Below are 18,313 nucleotides of genomic sequence, written 5' to 3'. Positions count from 1 at the left end.
TTACAGTGTGTATAATAGACTAAAATAGCATTGCACCCACTTGCAAATGGATGATTAACCCCTCAGGCTCAAAAACGAATCAGAAAAACGGTAAAACCGTTATAAACAGTCACAAGCAAACGGTAAAACCGTTATAAACAGTCACAAGCAAACTGCCACAGCTCTACTGTGGCTCCTACCTGCCCATAAAACGACTTTTGTAGGCACAAAAACCCTTTACAGAGGTCCTATATGTCAGGGGACTCCTTCAGGGAAGCTGGATGTCTCAGACTGCGAAAACTACTGCGCAATTAGAGTGCGAAAATAGGCCCCTCCCACCAAGCACTCAAAGTGAAAGGGCCATAAATAAATACTCCTAGGAGAAATCTAGTCAGCCATGTGGAAAACTAGGCCCCAAATAAAGATTTATCACCCTCAGTAAAAAACGTTTTTTATATATCATGCAAACGTTTTACATACTAAGTAATAAGAGCAAGTAACATGAATATTACCCTTTACTGCAAGCATGTTCCCAGTCGTTTGTTAAATCACTGTAATCAGGCTTACCTTAAATATATCAGGCACTGTCAGCATTTTCTAGACCTTATCATCTCTCTAGAAAAAAATATACTGAACATACCTCAGAGCAGTTAATTCTGCAGGCCATTCCCCCAGCTGAAGTTTTCCCATACTCTTCAGTTATATGTGAGAACAGCAGTGGACCTTAGTTACAACCTGCTAAGATCATCAAAAACCTCAGGCAGAACTCTTCTTCTAATTTCTGCCTGAGGTAAAAACAGTACAACGCCGGTACCGTTTAAAAATAACAAACTTTTGATTGAAGATAAACTACACTAATTCACCACATATCTCTTGATACTTCCTTTCTTGTCGAGAGCTGCAAGAGAATGACTGGGAGTGGCAGTTGGGGGAGGAGCTATATAGACAGCTCTGCTGTGGGTGTCCTCTTGCAGCTTCCTGTTGGGAAGGAGAATATCCCACAAGTAATGGATGAATCCGTGGACTGGATACACCTTACAAGAGAAATATATATATATATATATATATATATATATATATATATACACACTCTTTATCCAATAAGGGACTGCACTCGCTGGATTTTGTTCAAAGAACCTTTTAAGTCTTTATTACGGTAGCGTTTCGGGGGTTCGCAGACCCCGTCCTCAGACCAGACGGGGGTCTGCGAACCCCGAAATGTTACCGTAATAAAGACTTTAAAGGTTCTTTGAACTAAATCCAGCGAGTGCAGTCCCTTATTGGATAAAGACTGTGTGTATGACTGACTTTGCACCCTGGTTGATGACTCTACAGCATTGTGAGTGCAGATACACACGGAGGATATATATATATATATACTGTATGAAGTAATAAATCAGCACTCACCAACCATATCAACCACTCAGTGCACGGCTAGAACTCCATAAAATATCAATAGTAGCAAGGATGAATCCGGTGTAGATCCAGGTTACCCACCACAGATAGCCAGCACACAAGATGTAGCAAAACACCCCTTTAATTCATAGACAGTATACTGTATATATATATATGTGTGTGTGTGTGTGTGTGTGTACAAAAGTAAATGTATGTAAGATTTATTGTTTGTACTTGTATAAAAATAGCTATTTCGATGATACAAGTAAACCAACTAAATATTACTTTAAAGAACTGTTCTTATTAATGGACAAGAAAGAAATGTTGAAAGTAAAATGGCGTACAGAGTAAAAACTGTATGAAAACACAAGTCACTTGTTTGACATTTGATGAGAATCATACACAATTCCAGGTAGATAACTTGATAAATAGTAAAATCTGCGCCATCAATGTTTTATATTTATCAACAGTACAATTCTCTTCATGTCTTACTTCACAGGCGTGAGTTTGACAGTATTTTCTATAAATAAGGACGTTGAAGGGAAATTCATGTCAGAGATGTACAGCGAGCGTATTTAACACAGTGAATGCAGTCAGGTTGATGCATTGATAAATTTACCCCACAGTCTTTATTTGCATTTCACTGCCAAAAAATGATTAGATTCACTTATGGTTTCTAAATGCTAGCAGGCTTTGTACCTGTGTAATAAGTGTTTCATCAATAATTATTGACTGAGAGACTGTTTAAAGGCACATATAAAGCAAAATTAAACTTTCATGATTCATACAGAGCATGCCATTTAAAAAAATAAAACACTTTCCAGTTGACTTTTATTATCTATTTACTTGGTTCATTATTCTTTGTTGAAACTTAACTTTCTATTAAAACATACTGAAGTATGCTCAGGAATATGCACCTATCTTGAGCACTATTTACAAAACATGGTAAAGAGCTTTCAACAAAGTATATCAAGATGTAAATCTGATAATAGAAGCAAATTGAAAAACTTTTTTTTTTTTTTAAGCTGCATTCTGTAAACTTTTAAAGGGAGAGAGTGTACTATAAACATTTTCTCCCTTTTAAGGTGTATTTAAAGGGTAATCAGTGAACTCTTATCTGCCGCTTGCCGATAAAGTTAGTGAGTTTATTTCCCATGGTTCATTTCCAGTGAATAATAATTTACAGGTATATTTAGACTTTCAAACGGAAACCTAATAAATAATGCAGATATGTTTCTTGTCAGAACTTGGTTTAATGTTTGAATACATTAATCTGTTTAAAAATATGCTTTTGAAAAGTCTGTCACTTCCATGTGAACTTCTTGTTGGAAAACGGCTTGACTATAATAAAGAATAAAATGTTGGAATCTAAAAACATTGCATAATATAAGTGAAGCCATCTCTCAGACTTCTGGTGGTCAATTCTACCTACCCCAGTGGTCAGAAGCCACCTACTCATCTGTTTTTATACTGTTCTTGGTTTGCAAAAGTGCTGCTTGGAAAAGTAGTTATAGATGATGAGGCTGTAGATGACATGGCCCATGACTCGTGCACATACATGAGAAGAATGCTCATGCACACAGTCTACCACTGTAACTGTGAGTTTTAAATATACTACAGCGCTCTCCACAGTTCACCTTTTTGACCCTAATATCTGAAATGTGAAAAAGTGAAGTTAAGCGCTCAAAGCACGGGTATATCTAAGAGATGTGTATTTAAATAAAGGGACCAGTGTCCAGTATGTAATCAACGAAAAAATATATTCATCAAAGTATTTATATGTAATAATATATAGGAAGGAATATATATATATGTACCAGAACAGAGACAGAGGCGTAAATATAGTTCAAATGGAAAATTTCCAAGGCAATTTATTATACTAATAAAACAGAGGTGTCAAGATGTCTAAAATGATACAAAATGATACAATGTAAAACAAAGGGACGTCTCCCTTAATAAATGTATAGATACATAAAATAAGCATAAAAGAACAATGAGAAAAAGTACTTGCGCTTTAGCGAAAAATGTACTGATGTCCCAAGATATTGACTTGCCAAGTGACAAGAAAGTAACTGTCCAGTTGTAGGCTAAAATGCCTGTATATGGTGGTTGGCGTTACTGGATGAGAGAAAGGGCGCCTTTTTGTGTAAAGGTGACGTGACGTCACGTTTTAAAATGGTAGGTGATGTTGCCGTGGCAACCCCTATTCCTAAATCTGTAAGGAAATCCTGGGGGATCTAAAGATAATCTTTGCGCTTACGAAAGATGATAGCTTTGTTGTCGTGAGGAAAGACTAGCAGGATCTTGAAATTTAGAAATGGGTCTTTGCGGTCGCTAGTAGCGACTAGTTTATCCTTTGTTGAAGGACTTGGCGGTCGCAAACAGCGACTAGGAGAAACATATAGATCCTTCCAGTTGAAGATAGGGTGGTCGTTAGTAACGACTTGAGGATCTTTTAAGAAGTGTAGGTTGGTCTTTGCGGTCGCCGTAGCGACTGGTTTATCCTTTGTTGAAGAACTTGGCGGTCGCAAGTAGCGACTAGGGAATTCTTTGGTTTAGGATGAGGTGGTCGTTAGTAACGACTCGCGGATCTTTTAGGATAAGTAAGATGGTCTTTTGCGGTCGCTGGTAGCGACTGGGTTATCCTTTGTTGAGGAACTTGGCGGTCGCAGGGAGCGACTAGGAAATTCTTAGGAGACAGTCGGTTTTGTGGTCGCTAGTAGCGACTAGGAGTTTCTTTGTAGCAAGGTTGGTGCCAAACGGCACAGCAGTTGGTGGAGTTAGTTGTCAGTTGGTGCCAGCATGCACATAGAAATTCAAATGGAAAGTCCTTTGAAGCATAAAATTGTTAACAGATAACAATAATGATGGATAAAATCAATAGCATAAAACACAGTGTCAGGTCAACGCGTTTCGCCCACAGGCTTTATCAAGACATGTTAGTCTGTGCTGCTATGAGAATATTTAAATGCCTTCAGTTAATCTGATTGGCTATCTCAGACAATTAATTAAAGGTGGAACGTGTGAATAGGGTGTTTGGATATTTAAGGTGGAATTCTTTATCCAGTCAATGAGAAACTACTTCTTATTTATGGTGTTGTAATATAACAGGAGTAATCCTATAGCAGGGATAAAGGGAATATATACGAAGTTGTTATATGATGCTAAGGTGTTATCTATAGACATATATCATAGATGTTACATAAAGACCCATATATGTGGATAGGGAAGAGTAAATCCTTTGAACGAATTATGCTGAATCAATGTAGGGTAGAGAAGAAGTAATAGACTATAGGAATGGGGAGATATCTAACTCTGAGTTAAGTCCTTTTGGATGAAGGGTGTCCATATCATAGATCAATTTTGCTTCTAGTTTTAGGAGTTGTTTTTCCAGATTACCCCCCCTCCAATTAAGTTTAGCTTTGGCTAGGCCCCAGAATCTGAAATGCTTCAGATTATTCTGATGGCTTTCTCTAAAGTGTGAGTATAAATGTGTGTCGAGATTCCCTCTGTCTATGCATGAAAGGTGTTCTCTGATCCTCTCACGGAGGGTCCTAGTAGTTTCTCCTATGTAATATTTTTTACAAGAACACTCAATGATGTAGATGACCCCTTTGTCTTGGCATCTTATTGTTTCTCCAATTTTAAACTTAAAATTATTTACTTCTATTTCTTTTAATTTAGAGCTATATTTACAAGAGCGACATCCGAAGCATGGGAAGAAACCAGAAAGTTTAGTTCCTTCTAGGCTTACCTCATAGCTGTTTCTTTTTATGGATTTTAGTTCGCTCTGTGCTAGGGTACTTCTGAGGTTTTTTGCTCTTCTGTAGATTATTTTAGGGTATACAGATACTTTGTCTCCAATTATTGGGTCCGACTGCACTAAGTGCCAATGTTTTGTTAGAATTTTTTTGATTAGACTATTATTGCAATTATAGTCTGTAATGAATGATACTTCAATGGTATCTTTTTTATCATCATAATTTGTTACATGTTTGTCAGTCTTATATTTTAGGAGGTTTTTTCGATCTATTTTATCTACATCTTCCTTAGCTGAATTCATAATTCTTTCATCGTAGCCTCTTTCCCTGAATTTATTCTCTAGAATTAATATTTGTCTTTCATAATCTGTGTGTCTAGAGCAGTTTCTTTTGATTCTTAGATATTGCCCTTTAGGTATATTATTTTTCCACCTTTCCAGGTGGCAGCTTTTATAATGTACGAAATTGTTAGCGTCTACCTTTTTAAAGTGTGTCGACGTAATAATTTGATCGTTTATTACTTCAATTTCTAAATCAAGGAAGATTGCTTTGTTTTTACTGTATGTATATGTGAAATGGATGTTCCTGTCATTCTTATTCATGTCATCACACATTTCTTTTAACTCAGATTCTTCACCCTTCCATACAAATATAATATCGTCTATGTATCTTTTATATAGTACAAGATTTGCACCCAGCTTATGCTGAGGGAAGAAAGTTTCCTCCCAATATCCCATAAAGAGATTCGCATAGCTGGGTGCAAATCTTGTACCCATAGCCGTCCCAGTCTTTTGTAGAAAAAACTTACCATTAAATGAAAAATAATTTTGATTTAGAATAAATTCAATACCTTCTAACAGAAAGTCTTTTTGTTCTTTCAGCAAGGTAGCATCCTTTTCTAAATAACTACTAACTGATTGGATGCCAAGTTCGTGGTTTATGATGGTGTATAATGAAGTGACATCACAAGTTACTATAGTGTAGTTCTCTTCCCATTTCATGTCATTGAGGATTTGTAAAATCTCTGTTGTATCTCTAAGATAGGAGGGTAATTTTTTCACATAAGCTTGAAGGAATTCATCAAGATACTGGGATAGATTCGAAGTTAATGAATCTATCCCCGAAATAATGGGTCTTCCGGGGGCGTTCGTTTTGTGTACCTTCGGTAGGTAATAAAATATGGGTATTTTGGCTTGCTTAGGAGTTAAAAATTTGTATTCTTTGTTATTCAGAATACCTTTAGTTTTTGCCATATCAAGTATTTTAGTTAGTTTGGAGGAAAAATTTTTTGTTGGATCTAAACTGAGTGTTTCGTAGGTATTAGTGTCTCCCAGTAGTCTCTGTGCTTCCCCAATGTATTGTACCCTGTTCATAACCACCACTCCTCCCCCTTTATCGGCGGGTTTGATGACTAGGTTCTCGTCAGATTGAAGGTTTTTTAGAACTCTTTTTTCTTTTATTGTTAAATTATTATTATATTTTATTTTGGTATTAGCCTTTTTGATATCTCTTTGAACCAATTTTTCGAACATTTCAAGATTTTTTCCTTTCTCACTTGTTGGGTAGAAGGTTGATTTTGGTTTAAGTTTAGAGTGTTTAAAAGAAATGTTATCATTAGGGGTGGGGTCAGTGTGTATGGATCCTTGCCAATTCCTCTCGATGGGATTTTTTAAGAAGTACCTTTTGAGAGTAAGCTTTCGGACATATTGGCTTATATTAATATGGGTATTGAATTTATTGAGTGTTGTAGTTGGTGCAAAGTTTAAACCAAGATTGAGTACTTTCTTTTCTTCTTCAGTAAGTATTTTGTCACTAATATTAAAAATCCCAGATTCTGATGTTATTTCAGTCTTTTTGTGTCCCTTTCCCTTTCTACCTCCTCTGGTGCCTCTCTTGTTCTTTTTCTTAGGGGTGGGTCTGTGTTGTGTTCTGTGTTTTTGGAGGTTCCTGGTGTTGGATAGGAAATCTCTAAAAAATGATTCTCATTGTTTTCTTGATTGTCATCATTTAATGGTTCATAGCGATTAGATGTTTTTACCCTCCAATCATTGTTATATCTATCTTTATCATAATTATGATGAGTATATTGTTGTCTATGGTATTTGGGTCTCTCCCAATAATCGTTTGTGTGTTCATAGTATGACCTATGATTGTCATGGTAGTTAGTGTCCCTATAGTTTCTATTAGATTGTATATGGTTTCTTTGCCCATTATGTATTCTTTGTTCATAGTTATCTCTGTTAAAATGATAATAGTCATTGAATGGTATAGGTCTATTGAATTCCCTCCATCTCTCTCTATTGTAGTTATGTGGCGTTCTGTTATAATTGGGTCTATTGTTTGTGCCATAATCAGAATTGTTATGTGATAGTGGTCTAGTGTAATTTCCATTGTTTGATCTTGATCTAGGTTTATAATTAGATTTTTCTCTTTGTTGTGGAGTATGTGGTTTATTTGTGTCAAACTTTATGTGATTTTTTTCTTTATTTGTAGTGTCATTATCTTTAGTATTTTCTAGGTTTTGATAATCGTCTTTATCTCTATTCAGTTTTCTCCATTTTACCTCTTGGAGATATTTATTAAGTGTATTCAAATTTGACATGATTTCTCTTTGTTTACTTTTATATTCTTGGTGCTCTTTTTTTGTCTGATAATTTTGTTCTTAGTGTGGTGATATTTTTCTCAATAGTGTCAAGTGATATTTCTCTTGATTTTTTTAAAATATTTAAAAGTGTTAGTGATGCGTTTTCTAGCGCTTCGTCCCATTCGTTCTGTAGTGTTTCTATTAAATCAAAAGTGCAATTCTTTTTCAACCTTAGACCTCTAGGAATGATTTTCATAGTGATATATTTATCTAGAAAATTTAATTCTGTTTTTTGCTTTAATTCACTTGTCAAATTTCTTTCTAGTTCTCCCATGACTGTATGTAGATCACAGGGTTCATAATGTGTATCAGAATTCTCTTTTTCAGATATTTCTTTAAGGGTTTTTTCCCTCCACATAAATATGTCATCCTCCATCCTAAAGCAGCCTAGAATTTGGTGAAGAGTCACCCCAGAGGAAAGCAATACGTAGAAAAAAGGAAATTATAGGCGCTAAAGGACAGTACCCAGCTTAACTAGTGAATTCCCCTCCAAGAATACAAAGTGGCAAAAGCAATGTGAAAAAGTGAAGTTAAGCGCTCAAAGCACGGGTATATCTAAGAGATGTGTATTTAAATAAAGGGACCAGTGTCCAGTATGTAATCAACGAAAAAATATATTCATCAAAGTATTTATATGTAATAATATATAGGAAGGAATATATATATATGTACCAGAACAGAGACAGAGGCGTAAATATAGTTCAAATGGAAAATTTCCAAGGCAATTTATTATACTAATAACACAGAGGTGTCAAGATGTCTAAAATGATACAAAATGATACAATGTAAAACAAAGGGACGTCTCCCTTAATAAATGTATAGATACATAAAATAAGCATAAAAGAACAATATGAAAAAGTACTTGCGCTTTAGGATCTATATGTTTCTCCTAGTCGCTGTTTGCGACCGCCAAGTCCTTCAACAAAGGATAAACTAGTCGCTACTAGCGACCGCAAAGACCCATTTCTAAATTTCAAGATCCTGCTAGTCTTTCCTCACGACAACAAAGCTATCATCTTTCGTAAGCGCAAAGATTATCTTTAGATCCCCCAGGATTTCCTTACAGATTTAGGAATAGGGGTTGCCACGGCAACATCACCTACCATTTTAAAACGTGACGTCACGTCACCTTTACACAAAAAGGCGCCCATTCTCTCATCCAGTAACGCCAACCACCATATACAGGCATTTTAGCCTACAATAGTACTTGCGCTTTAGGATCTATATGTTTCTCCTAGTCGCTGTTTGCGACCGCCAAGTCCTTCAACAAAGGATAAACTAGTCGCTACTAGCGACCGCAAAGACCCATTTCTAAATTTCAAGATCCTGCTAGTCTTTCCTCACGACAACAAAGCTATCATCTTTCGTAAGCGCAAAGATTATCTTTAGATCCCCCAGGATTTCCTTACAGATTTAGGAATAGGGGTTGCCACGGCAACATCACCTACCATTTTAAAACGTGACGTCACGTCACCTTTACACAAAAAGGCGCCCTTTCTCTCATCCAGTAACGCCAACCACCATATACAGGCATTTTAGCCTACAACTGGACAGTTACTTTCTTGTCACTTGGCAAGTCAATATCTTGGGACATCAGTACATTTTTCGCTAAAGCGCAAGTACTTTTTCTCATTGTTCTTTTATGCTTATTTTATGTATCTATACATTTATTAAGGGAGACGTCCCTTTGTTTTACATTGTATCATTTTGTATCATTTTAGACATCTTGACACCTCTGTGTTATTAGTATAATAAATTGCCTTGGAAATTTTCCATTTGAACTATATCTACGCCTCTGTCTCTGTTCTGGTACATATATATATATTCCTTCCTAAATATTATTACATATAAATACTTTGATGAATATATTTTTTCGTTGATTACATACTGGACACTGGTCCCTTTATTTAAATACACATCTCTTAGATATACCCGTGCTTTGAGCGCTTAACTTCACTTTTTCACATTGCTTTTGCCACTTTGTATTCTTGGAGGGGAATTCACTAGTTAAGCTGGGTACTGTCCTTTAGCGCCTATAATTTCCTTTTTTCTACCTAATATCTGAAAGCCAATAAGGATATCTGTTCTGTATCCTTAATAATACTGAAATGACTGATTATGGTATCTTTGAAAACTGATTATGATTACTTGTTTATTTCCTGCGTATGTAAGAAGGCTTCTCTAGATTTTGGCAAAGAGTAAAACAATTCCTCTCTTTCATATGAATGTCTCTTTCTTAGCTCAGTATCAAGAATCCTCAACTGAGTTCTTTCGCGAGTCAACCTTTTGACAGCGACATCAAGTTTCACAATTCCATGGTTCAGTCATATGGCAACTTAAAACTTTTATTTGGTAGCCAGAAATGTGAAACTCTGTTGAATCATCATACTATACTTTACATTTCCCTGTGCGCAGTATGATTTGTCTTTAGGTGCACCACAAGTCTGCAGTGATACCATAAAAAAATGTAACCAGTTATATAGCAATTATTTCAGCAAAGACAGATTTTGGTGTTAAGTGAATTAGGGCTGTGCAATTAATTGCGTGATGCAATTAATCACGATATGAGGCTATGCAATATCTGAATTGCATGAGGCTGCAAGTTGTTATCAAAACAAACCAAAAAAAGTCCAAACAGCTTCCTTAAAATGACATGTCAGTCTCACAAACACTCCATTCTAGCAGCGTAGCAGCAGCACTGATAACTCCTCTGGGGTGGGGGAGGACCAGGAAGCTTCACAAAGAATATTCCTATTCATCCGTCAGTGTAAACTACAAGGGGAACAAGCTGCTGTTCCCCTTCAACAGTTAACCACAATCATAGGTACTGGCAGACAGTCTGCTAGTATGCAGTTTAGGGATAGATGCCTCTGGCAGAGTTGACAGCCGGGACCACAGCATGAGGCAGAGGGTAGGATGTAGCTACTACGTAAACAGGGTATGTTGGGCTAAGTACCATGTGACATAGTAGCTACGTCCTGGTTGCTTAAAGGGACAGCCAACACTAAAATGGTTGTTAAAAAAAAGATAGATAATACCTTTAATACCCATTCCCCAGCTTTGCACAACCAACAATGTTGTATTAATATACTTTATTACCTCTAAATTTCTGCCTGTTTCTAAGCCACTACAGACCGCCTCTAATCACATGCTTTTTTATTAGCTTTTCAAAACAAGAGACTGCTAGTTCATGTGAGCCATATAGATAACATTGTGTTCACGCCCATAGAGTTGTGGCTGACACTGGACTAATTGGCTAAAATGCAAGTCAATCTATAATAAATAAATAGCCATGTAATCAGGGGGCTGTCAGAAGAGGCTTAGATACAAGGTAATCACAGAAGTTAAAAGTGTATTAATATAAACATGTTGGCTTTGCAAAACTGGGGAATGGGTAACAAAGGTATTATCTATCTAACTGTCCCTTTAAGGGGTTAAATGCTTTTTCTGAATGCAAAATGTAGGTTTTTAAAAAAAAAAAAAAATTGTATTAAAATCATCAAAACATTTGGATTTTTTTTGTTCAATTTACTTCTATCATAAAAAGTGTTTAGTTTTCTTGGTATCATTTGTTAAAGGGTAATCCTAGGTGAGCTCAGGAGCATGCACGTGTCTTTAGCCATCGAGCAGCAGTGTTTGCAACAGAGTTTAAAGCAATGTGGTACACTCTATGGCAGCAGAGTTTGCAACTATGTATAACACTTCTAGAAATATAGTTGCAAACACTGCTGCCCAATGGCTAAAGACGTGCACATCCCTGAGATTACTCTTTAACAAAGGATACTAACAGAAATAAACAAAATTGATGATAGAAGTAAATTGGACTGTTTAAAATTGCACGTTCTATCCATTATTGTTATTGTAATCTAAAAGAAGGCATTGTGAAATGCATTAGTGCGTATTTTATGTTTGGGATGTTTGTCTCTGTCCACCAATACAGTAGCGGGAATTTGCTTTTCAACCATTGAGTACACTTTATGGGAAATCTGTGCACAAACACGCACTTCCTGTTTATTTTCAAAATTAACAGCCAGCTTTACCATAACGTTTTATCAGAGCAGAAGTACTTTTAACATCTTTAATTAGTGCTGTTTTATATATGTGACAGAAGTGTTTCATGTCTACTGCCCTTAAAAAGCTTCATGCTCAAAACTAAATGTCAACCGAAGGAAAGAACACTTGCACCTAAGTTTTCTATAGGTCATTTCATGGTCATTACCAATGCTTTGCACGATAACTATGCATGCACCTATTGCTTGTTGTGTGTCAGCTTTAATGTGAATCTGTGCTTTAAAAATTATTTGTAAATTCTCTTGTGATATCATATGTTCAATACTGGTGGGTATGTAAGTATGTAGCATCTATCAGAAATCTACACGTGCCCTCTATATTTGCATAGCCAGTTGTTTCCTGTTCTGTTTAGTGATGATGCATCACCCACTTTCTATTCCACACCACCTGAACGCCAAAGAGTAATTTGTGTGTCTCTTTGCTCTGTGGCGTGCTTTGCAGAGGCCCAGTATCTTTCTCGTATTGAAGACAACAGGGCAGGGGATACAGCAGAAAGCACTATACATACAACCATATACCTTTCAAAAGTTCCTTTTGCTAAAAGTCCTAAATCTGCGGTATCTGAGCACTGCATAGATTTAAATGCAGTGCTGTAGCTACGCATTCTTTACGCTTATTCTTGTGGGTTGATTTTAGAAACCCCTTTCTAATTTGTTTAGTACAGCACATTTCTCTTTGGTTTAGCATTGTTTAGGAATTAAAGCTTAGAATAAGCAGGCTTTACTTCCTAGGCTTGAGGTATGTATAGCATTTAGGTATTATTTAGAAGCCTGCGAACAACCTCTGTGAGTGTGATATCTTACTTTTCAGACCACATTCATTCTGTGATGCTTATGAGCTCAGTCAGTAGGCTTTATCCTTAAGGTGAGAGCACTTCATTCTTTAAGACTATGAAGCTACAAAAAAAGCCTAATTTAAACCATTGTGAAAGGAAGCTTTTTTATACTTTTCTTTTTTTTTATTTTTTTTTATAAACAGTCCTAGTTTGACTATAAATGAACAGATACTGATCGGGAGGATTGAAGTGATATGAAACCCAAAAGTTTTCTTTCATGATTCAGACAGAGCATGCAATTGTAAACAACTTTCTAATTTACTTCTATTATCAATTTTTCTTTGTTCTCTTGGTATCTTTCATTGAAAAGCAGGGACGTAAGCTTAAGAACCGGCCCATTTTTGGAGCACTATATGGCAGCCGTTTTGCAAGAATGTTATCCATTAGCAAGAGCACTAGATGGCAGCACTATTCCCTGCCATGTGGTGCTCCAGACACCTACCTAGGTTGCTATTTAATACAGAATAGCATGGGAATGAAGCAAATTTGATAATAAAAGTAAAAATCATTGTTTGTTTATTTTTTTGGGCTTCATATCCCTCTATCAAAGGGAGGCACTGTAACAACCCTACTCCGAGAGCAAAAGATTATATACCCACCCATAAGGAATATATGATAGTATGAAACAGACTTATTTTATATATGTTCATCCCCTCCTCCATTTACTATGATTTTCATGTGCATAATTGATTTTTTATTAACAAGAAGTAAACTGTATCATTTCAGATCATACAGAATATCAATATTTCTTTTTGTTTGGTTGTTTTGCTTTTCTTTCTTTTTTTGGTTTCAACTATGTTTCTCTGCAGAGAAGCTTTACAAAACAAAGAGTTTGATGAAGAGAAGACTTCTCTACAGAAATCTCTAACCCTTACCAGTGCCTTGATCACCGAAAAAGACAAAGAGCTTGAAAAACTCAGAAAGGAGGTAGGAAAGAATAATGCAAAATAATTTTAGTTACTCTTTCTTCTTTTTAATGCATGCAATGTTACTGTACTACTACTTTGTGCCTGAAAACATATCATGCACATTTATTTTCCATATGGAAAACTCTTGTATAGACAAACTACAAACATACATTTAAATTATACATCACAATAAAATAAAATATTACAAAAGACTTCTAAACAGCAGCAAATATTGTGTGGATAAGCTTCTCTCCAAATAATTTATCATTCCTTGAATTATGTGTAATGAGATGAAAGATATGAGGATTTGTTTGTTTTGGTCCTCAAGGAGATTTAACAGATCACAACGGCTGGGCAACTGAACAGACCAAGATAAATATTTCAAATCTGCTCTGTTAAGGCTCCTTGAAGACTGGGGTTAATATTACCTGGTTTAGAGAATGGGTCATTTTGGCAGTGACAGTGGAACAGCTAGATGATTTTATGAGGTGGATGTATCTTCTTAAACAAATGAGTTATTTAAAAACGTTTAAAGTTATTAAAATGGAAGATAGTATGAACAATAAATGTTACTGAAAGAAAATGATTCACTTTAAAAAGTTTAAAAATAACAATAAAAGCCCCATACCAGCCTCAAATAATTGCATATGATTGTGTATTAATCCTAGCAAACTGAAATTTTCTTAATGTTGGACAATACTGTCTACTATTTCTCAATCATACTTATTATTTCTTCTGTTAAGTGTGATCAGTCCACGGGTCATCATTACTTCTGGGATATTACTCCTCCCCAACAGGAAGTGCAAGAGGATTCACCCAGCAGAGCTGCATATAGCTCCTCCCCTCTACGTCACTCCCAGTCATTCTCTTGCACCCAACGACTAGATAGGATGTGTGAGAGGACTATGGTGATTATACTTAGTTTTATATCTTCAATCAAAAGTTTGTTATTTTAAAATAGCACCGGAGTGTGTTATTACCTCTCTGGCAGAGTTTGAAGAAGAATCTACCAGAGTTTTGCTATGATTTTAGCCGGAGTAGTTAAGATCATATTGCTGTTCTCGGCCATCTGAGGAGTGAGGTAAACTTCAGATCAGGGGACAGCGGGCAGATGAATCTGCATAGAGGTATGTAGCAGTTTTTATTTTCTGACAATGGAATTGATGAGAAAATCCTGCCATACCGATATAATGTCATGTATGTATACTTTACACTTCAGTATTCTGGGGAATGGTACTTCACTAGAATTACACTGTAAGAAATACATAAAGCTGTTTAATAACTAGATATTATGTTTAACGTTTTTGCTGGAATGTAAAATCGTTTTCATTTGCTGAGGTACTGTGTGAATAAATGTTTGGGCACTATTTTTCCACTTGGCAGTTGCTTAATCTGTTTTTCTGACAGTTTCTGTTCTCCCTCACTGCTGTGTGTGAGGGGGAGGGGCCGTTTTTTGGCGCTTTTTCTATGCATCAAATATTTCAGTCAGCAACTCATTGTATTCCCTGCATGATCCGGTTCATCTCTACAGAGCTCAGGGGTCTTCAAAACTTATTTTGATGGAGGTAATTTCTCTCAGCAGAGCTGTGAGAATTATAGTTTGACTGAGATAAAAAACGTTTATTCTGTAATTTGTTTCCTGCTTTCAGAATTTGTTATTTTTGCTAATGGGATTAAACCTTTGCTAAAGTTGTGTTGTTTACAAGGATTGAGGCTATAACTGTTTCAATTTATTAATTTTCAACTGTCATAGATCTTCTGTGCTTCTTAAAGGCACAGTACATTTTAATATTATTCTAATTGAATTGTATTTCCAAGTTGCAAGTTTATTTGCTAGTGTGTTAAACATGTCTGATTCAGAGGATGATACCTGTGTCATTTGTTGCAATGCCAAAGTGGAGCCCAATAGAAATTTATGTACTAACTGTATTGATGCTACTTTAAATAAAAGTCAATCTGTACAAATTGAACAAATTTCACCAAACAACGAGGGGAGAGTTATGCCGACTAACTCGCCTCACGTGTCAGTACCTACATCTCCCGCTCAGAGGGAGGTGCGTGATATTGTAGCGCCGAGTACATCTGGGCGGCCATTACAAATCACATTACAGGATATGGCTACTGTTATGACTGAGGTTTTGGCTAAATTACCAGAACTAAGAGGTAAGCGTGATCACTCTGGGGTGAGAACAGAGTGCGCTGATAATATTAGGGCCATGTCAGACACTGCGTCACAGGTGGCAGAACATGAGGACGGAGAACTTCATTCTGTGGGTGACGGTTCTGATCCAAACAGACTGGATTCAGATATTTCAAATTTTAAATTTAAACTGGAAAACCTCCGTGTATTACTAGGGGAGGTGTTAGCGGCTCTGAATGATTGTAACACAGTTGCAATACCAGAGAAAATGTGTAGGTTGGATAAATATTTTGCGGTACCGACGAGTACTGAGGTTTTTCCTATACCTAAGAGACTTACTGAAATTGTTACTAAGGAGTGGGATAGACCCGGTGTGCCATTCTCACCCCCTCCGATATTTAGAAAAATGTTTCCAATAGACGCCACCACAAGGGACTTATGGCAAACGGTCCCTAAGGTGGAGGGAGCAGTTTCTACCTTAGCTAAGCGTACCACTATCCCGGTGGAGGATAGCTGTGCTTTTTCAGATCCAATGGATAAAAAGTTAGAGGGTTACCTTAAGAAAATGTTTGTTCAACAAGGTTTTATATTGCAACCCCTTGCATGCATTGCGCCGATCACGGCTGCAGCGGCATTCTGGATTGAGTCTCTGGAAGAGAACATTGGTTCAGCTACTCTGGACGACATTACGGACAGGCTTAGAGTCCTTAAACTAGCTAATTCATTCATTTCGGAGGCCGTAGTACATCTTACTAAACTTACGGCGAAGAATTCAGGATTCGCCATTCAGGCACGCAGGGCGCTGTGGCTAAAATCCTGGTCAGCTGATGTTACTTCTAAGTCTAAATTGCTTAATATACCTTTCAAAGGGCAGACCTTATTCGGGCCCGGGTTGAAAGAGATTATCGCTGACATTACAGGAGGTAAAGGCCATGCCCTGCCTCAGGACAAAGCCAAAGCCAAGACTAGACAGTCTAATTTTCGTTCCTTTCGTAATTTCAAAGCAGGAGCAGCATCAACTTCCTCTGCACCAAAACAGGAAGGAGCTGTTGCTCGCTACAGACAAGGCTGGAAACCTAACCAGTCCTGGAACAAGGGCAAGCAGACTAGGAAACCTGCTGCTGCCCCTAAAACAGCATGAATTGAGGGCCCCCGATCCGGGATCGGATCTAGTGGGGGGCAGACTTTCTCTCTTCGCCCAGGCTTGGGCAAGAGATGTTCAGGATCCCTGGGCGCTAGAGATAATATCTCAGGGATACCTTCTGGACTTCAAATACTCTCCTCCAAGAGAGAGATTTCATCTGTCAAGATTGTCAACAATCCAGACAAAGAAAGAGGCGTTTCTACGCTGCGTACAAGAGCTCTTGTTAATGGGAGTAATCCATCCAGTTCCACGATCGGAACAGGGACAGGGGTTTTACTCAAATCTGTTTGTGGTTCCCAAAAAAGAGGGAACTTTCAGACCAATCCTGGACTTAAAGATCCTAAACAAATTCCTAAGAGTTCCATCGTTCAAGATGGAGACTATTCGGACAATTTTACCTATGATCCAAGAGGGTCAATACATGACCACTGTAGATTTAAAAGATGCTTACCTTCACATACCGATTCACAAAGATCATTATCGGTACCTAAGGTTTGCCTTCCTAGACAGGCATTACCAGTTTGTGGCTCTTCCATTCGGATTGGCTACAGCTCCAAGAATCTTCACAAAGGTTCTGGGTGCTCTTCTGGCGGTACTAAGACCGCGGGGAATCTCGGTAGCTCCATACCTAGACGACATTCTGATACAAGCTTCAAGCTTTCAAACTGCCAAGTCTCATACAGAGTTAGTGCTGGCATTTCTAAGGTCACATGGATGGAAGGTGAACGAAAAGAAAAGTTCACTCGTTCCACTCACAAGAGTTCCCTTCCTGGGGACTCTTATAGATTCTGTAGAAATGAAGATTTACCTGACAGAGGACAGGCTAACAAGACTTCAAAGTGCTTGCCGCACCCTTCATTCCATTCAACACCCGTCAGTGGCTCAATGCATGGAGGTAATCGGCTTAATGGTAGCGGCAATGGACATAGTACCCTTTGCACGCTTACACCTCAGACCACTGCAACTGTGCATGCTAAGTCAGTGGAATGGGGATTACTCAGACTTATCCCCTTCTCTGAATCTGGATCAAGAGACCAGAAATTCTCTTCTATGGTGGCTTTCTCGGCCACATCTGTCCAGGGGGATGCCATTCAGCAGACCAGACTGGACAATTGTAACAACAGACGCCAGCCTTCTAGGTTGGGGTGCCGTCTGGAATTCTCTGAAGGCTCAGGGACAATGGAGTCAGGAGGAGAGTCTCCTGCCAATAAACATTCTGGAATTGAGAGCAGTTCTCAATGCCCTCCTGGCTTGGCCCCAGTTGACAACTCGGGGGTTCATCAGGTTTCAGTCGGACAACATCACGACTGTAGCTTACATCAACCATCAGGGAGGGACAAGAAGCTCCCTAGCTATGATGGAAGTATCAAAGATAATTTGCTGGGCAGAGTCTCACTCTTGCCACCTGTCAGCAATCCACATCCCGGGAGTGGAGA

At 37.6% G+C, this 18,313-nt stretch overlaps 1 protein-coding gene across 5 annotated transcripts in view; it reads left to right on the top strand.

Moving 5' to 3' along the window:
- CLIP1 (CAP-Gly domain containing linker protein 1) overlaps positions 1-18,313 on the top strand; it is an 868,764-nt gene that overhangs the window by 790,166 nt on the left and 60,285 nt on the right. For all 5 annotated transcript variants that reach the window (XM_053701760.1, XM_053701761.1, XM_053701758.1 and 2 more), the window contains one exon: positions 13,495-13,612. In XM_053701760.1, coding sequence (XP_053557735.1) covers positions 13,495-13,612 — 118 coding nt within the window. The remainder of the gene's footprint in view (positions 1-13,494; positions 13,613-18,313) is intronic.

This window comes from Bombina bombina, chromosome 2 (assembly GCF_027579735.1).
Source record: "Bombina bombina isolate aBomBom1 chromosome 2, aBomBom1.pri, whole genome shotgun sequence".
Taxonomy (NCBI): domain Eukaryota; kingdom Metazoa; phylum Chordata; class Amphibia; order Anura; family Bombinatoridae; genus Bombina; species Bombina bombina.
This window is presented reverse-complemented; position numbering and strand designations above follow the sequence as displayed.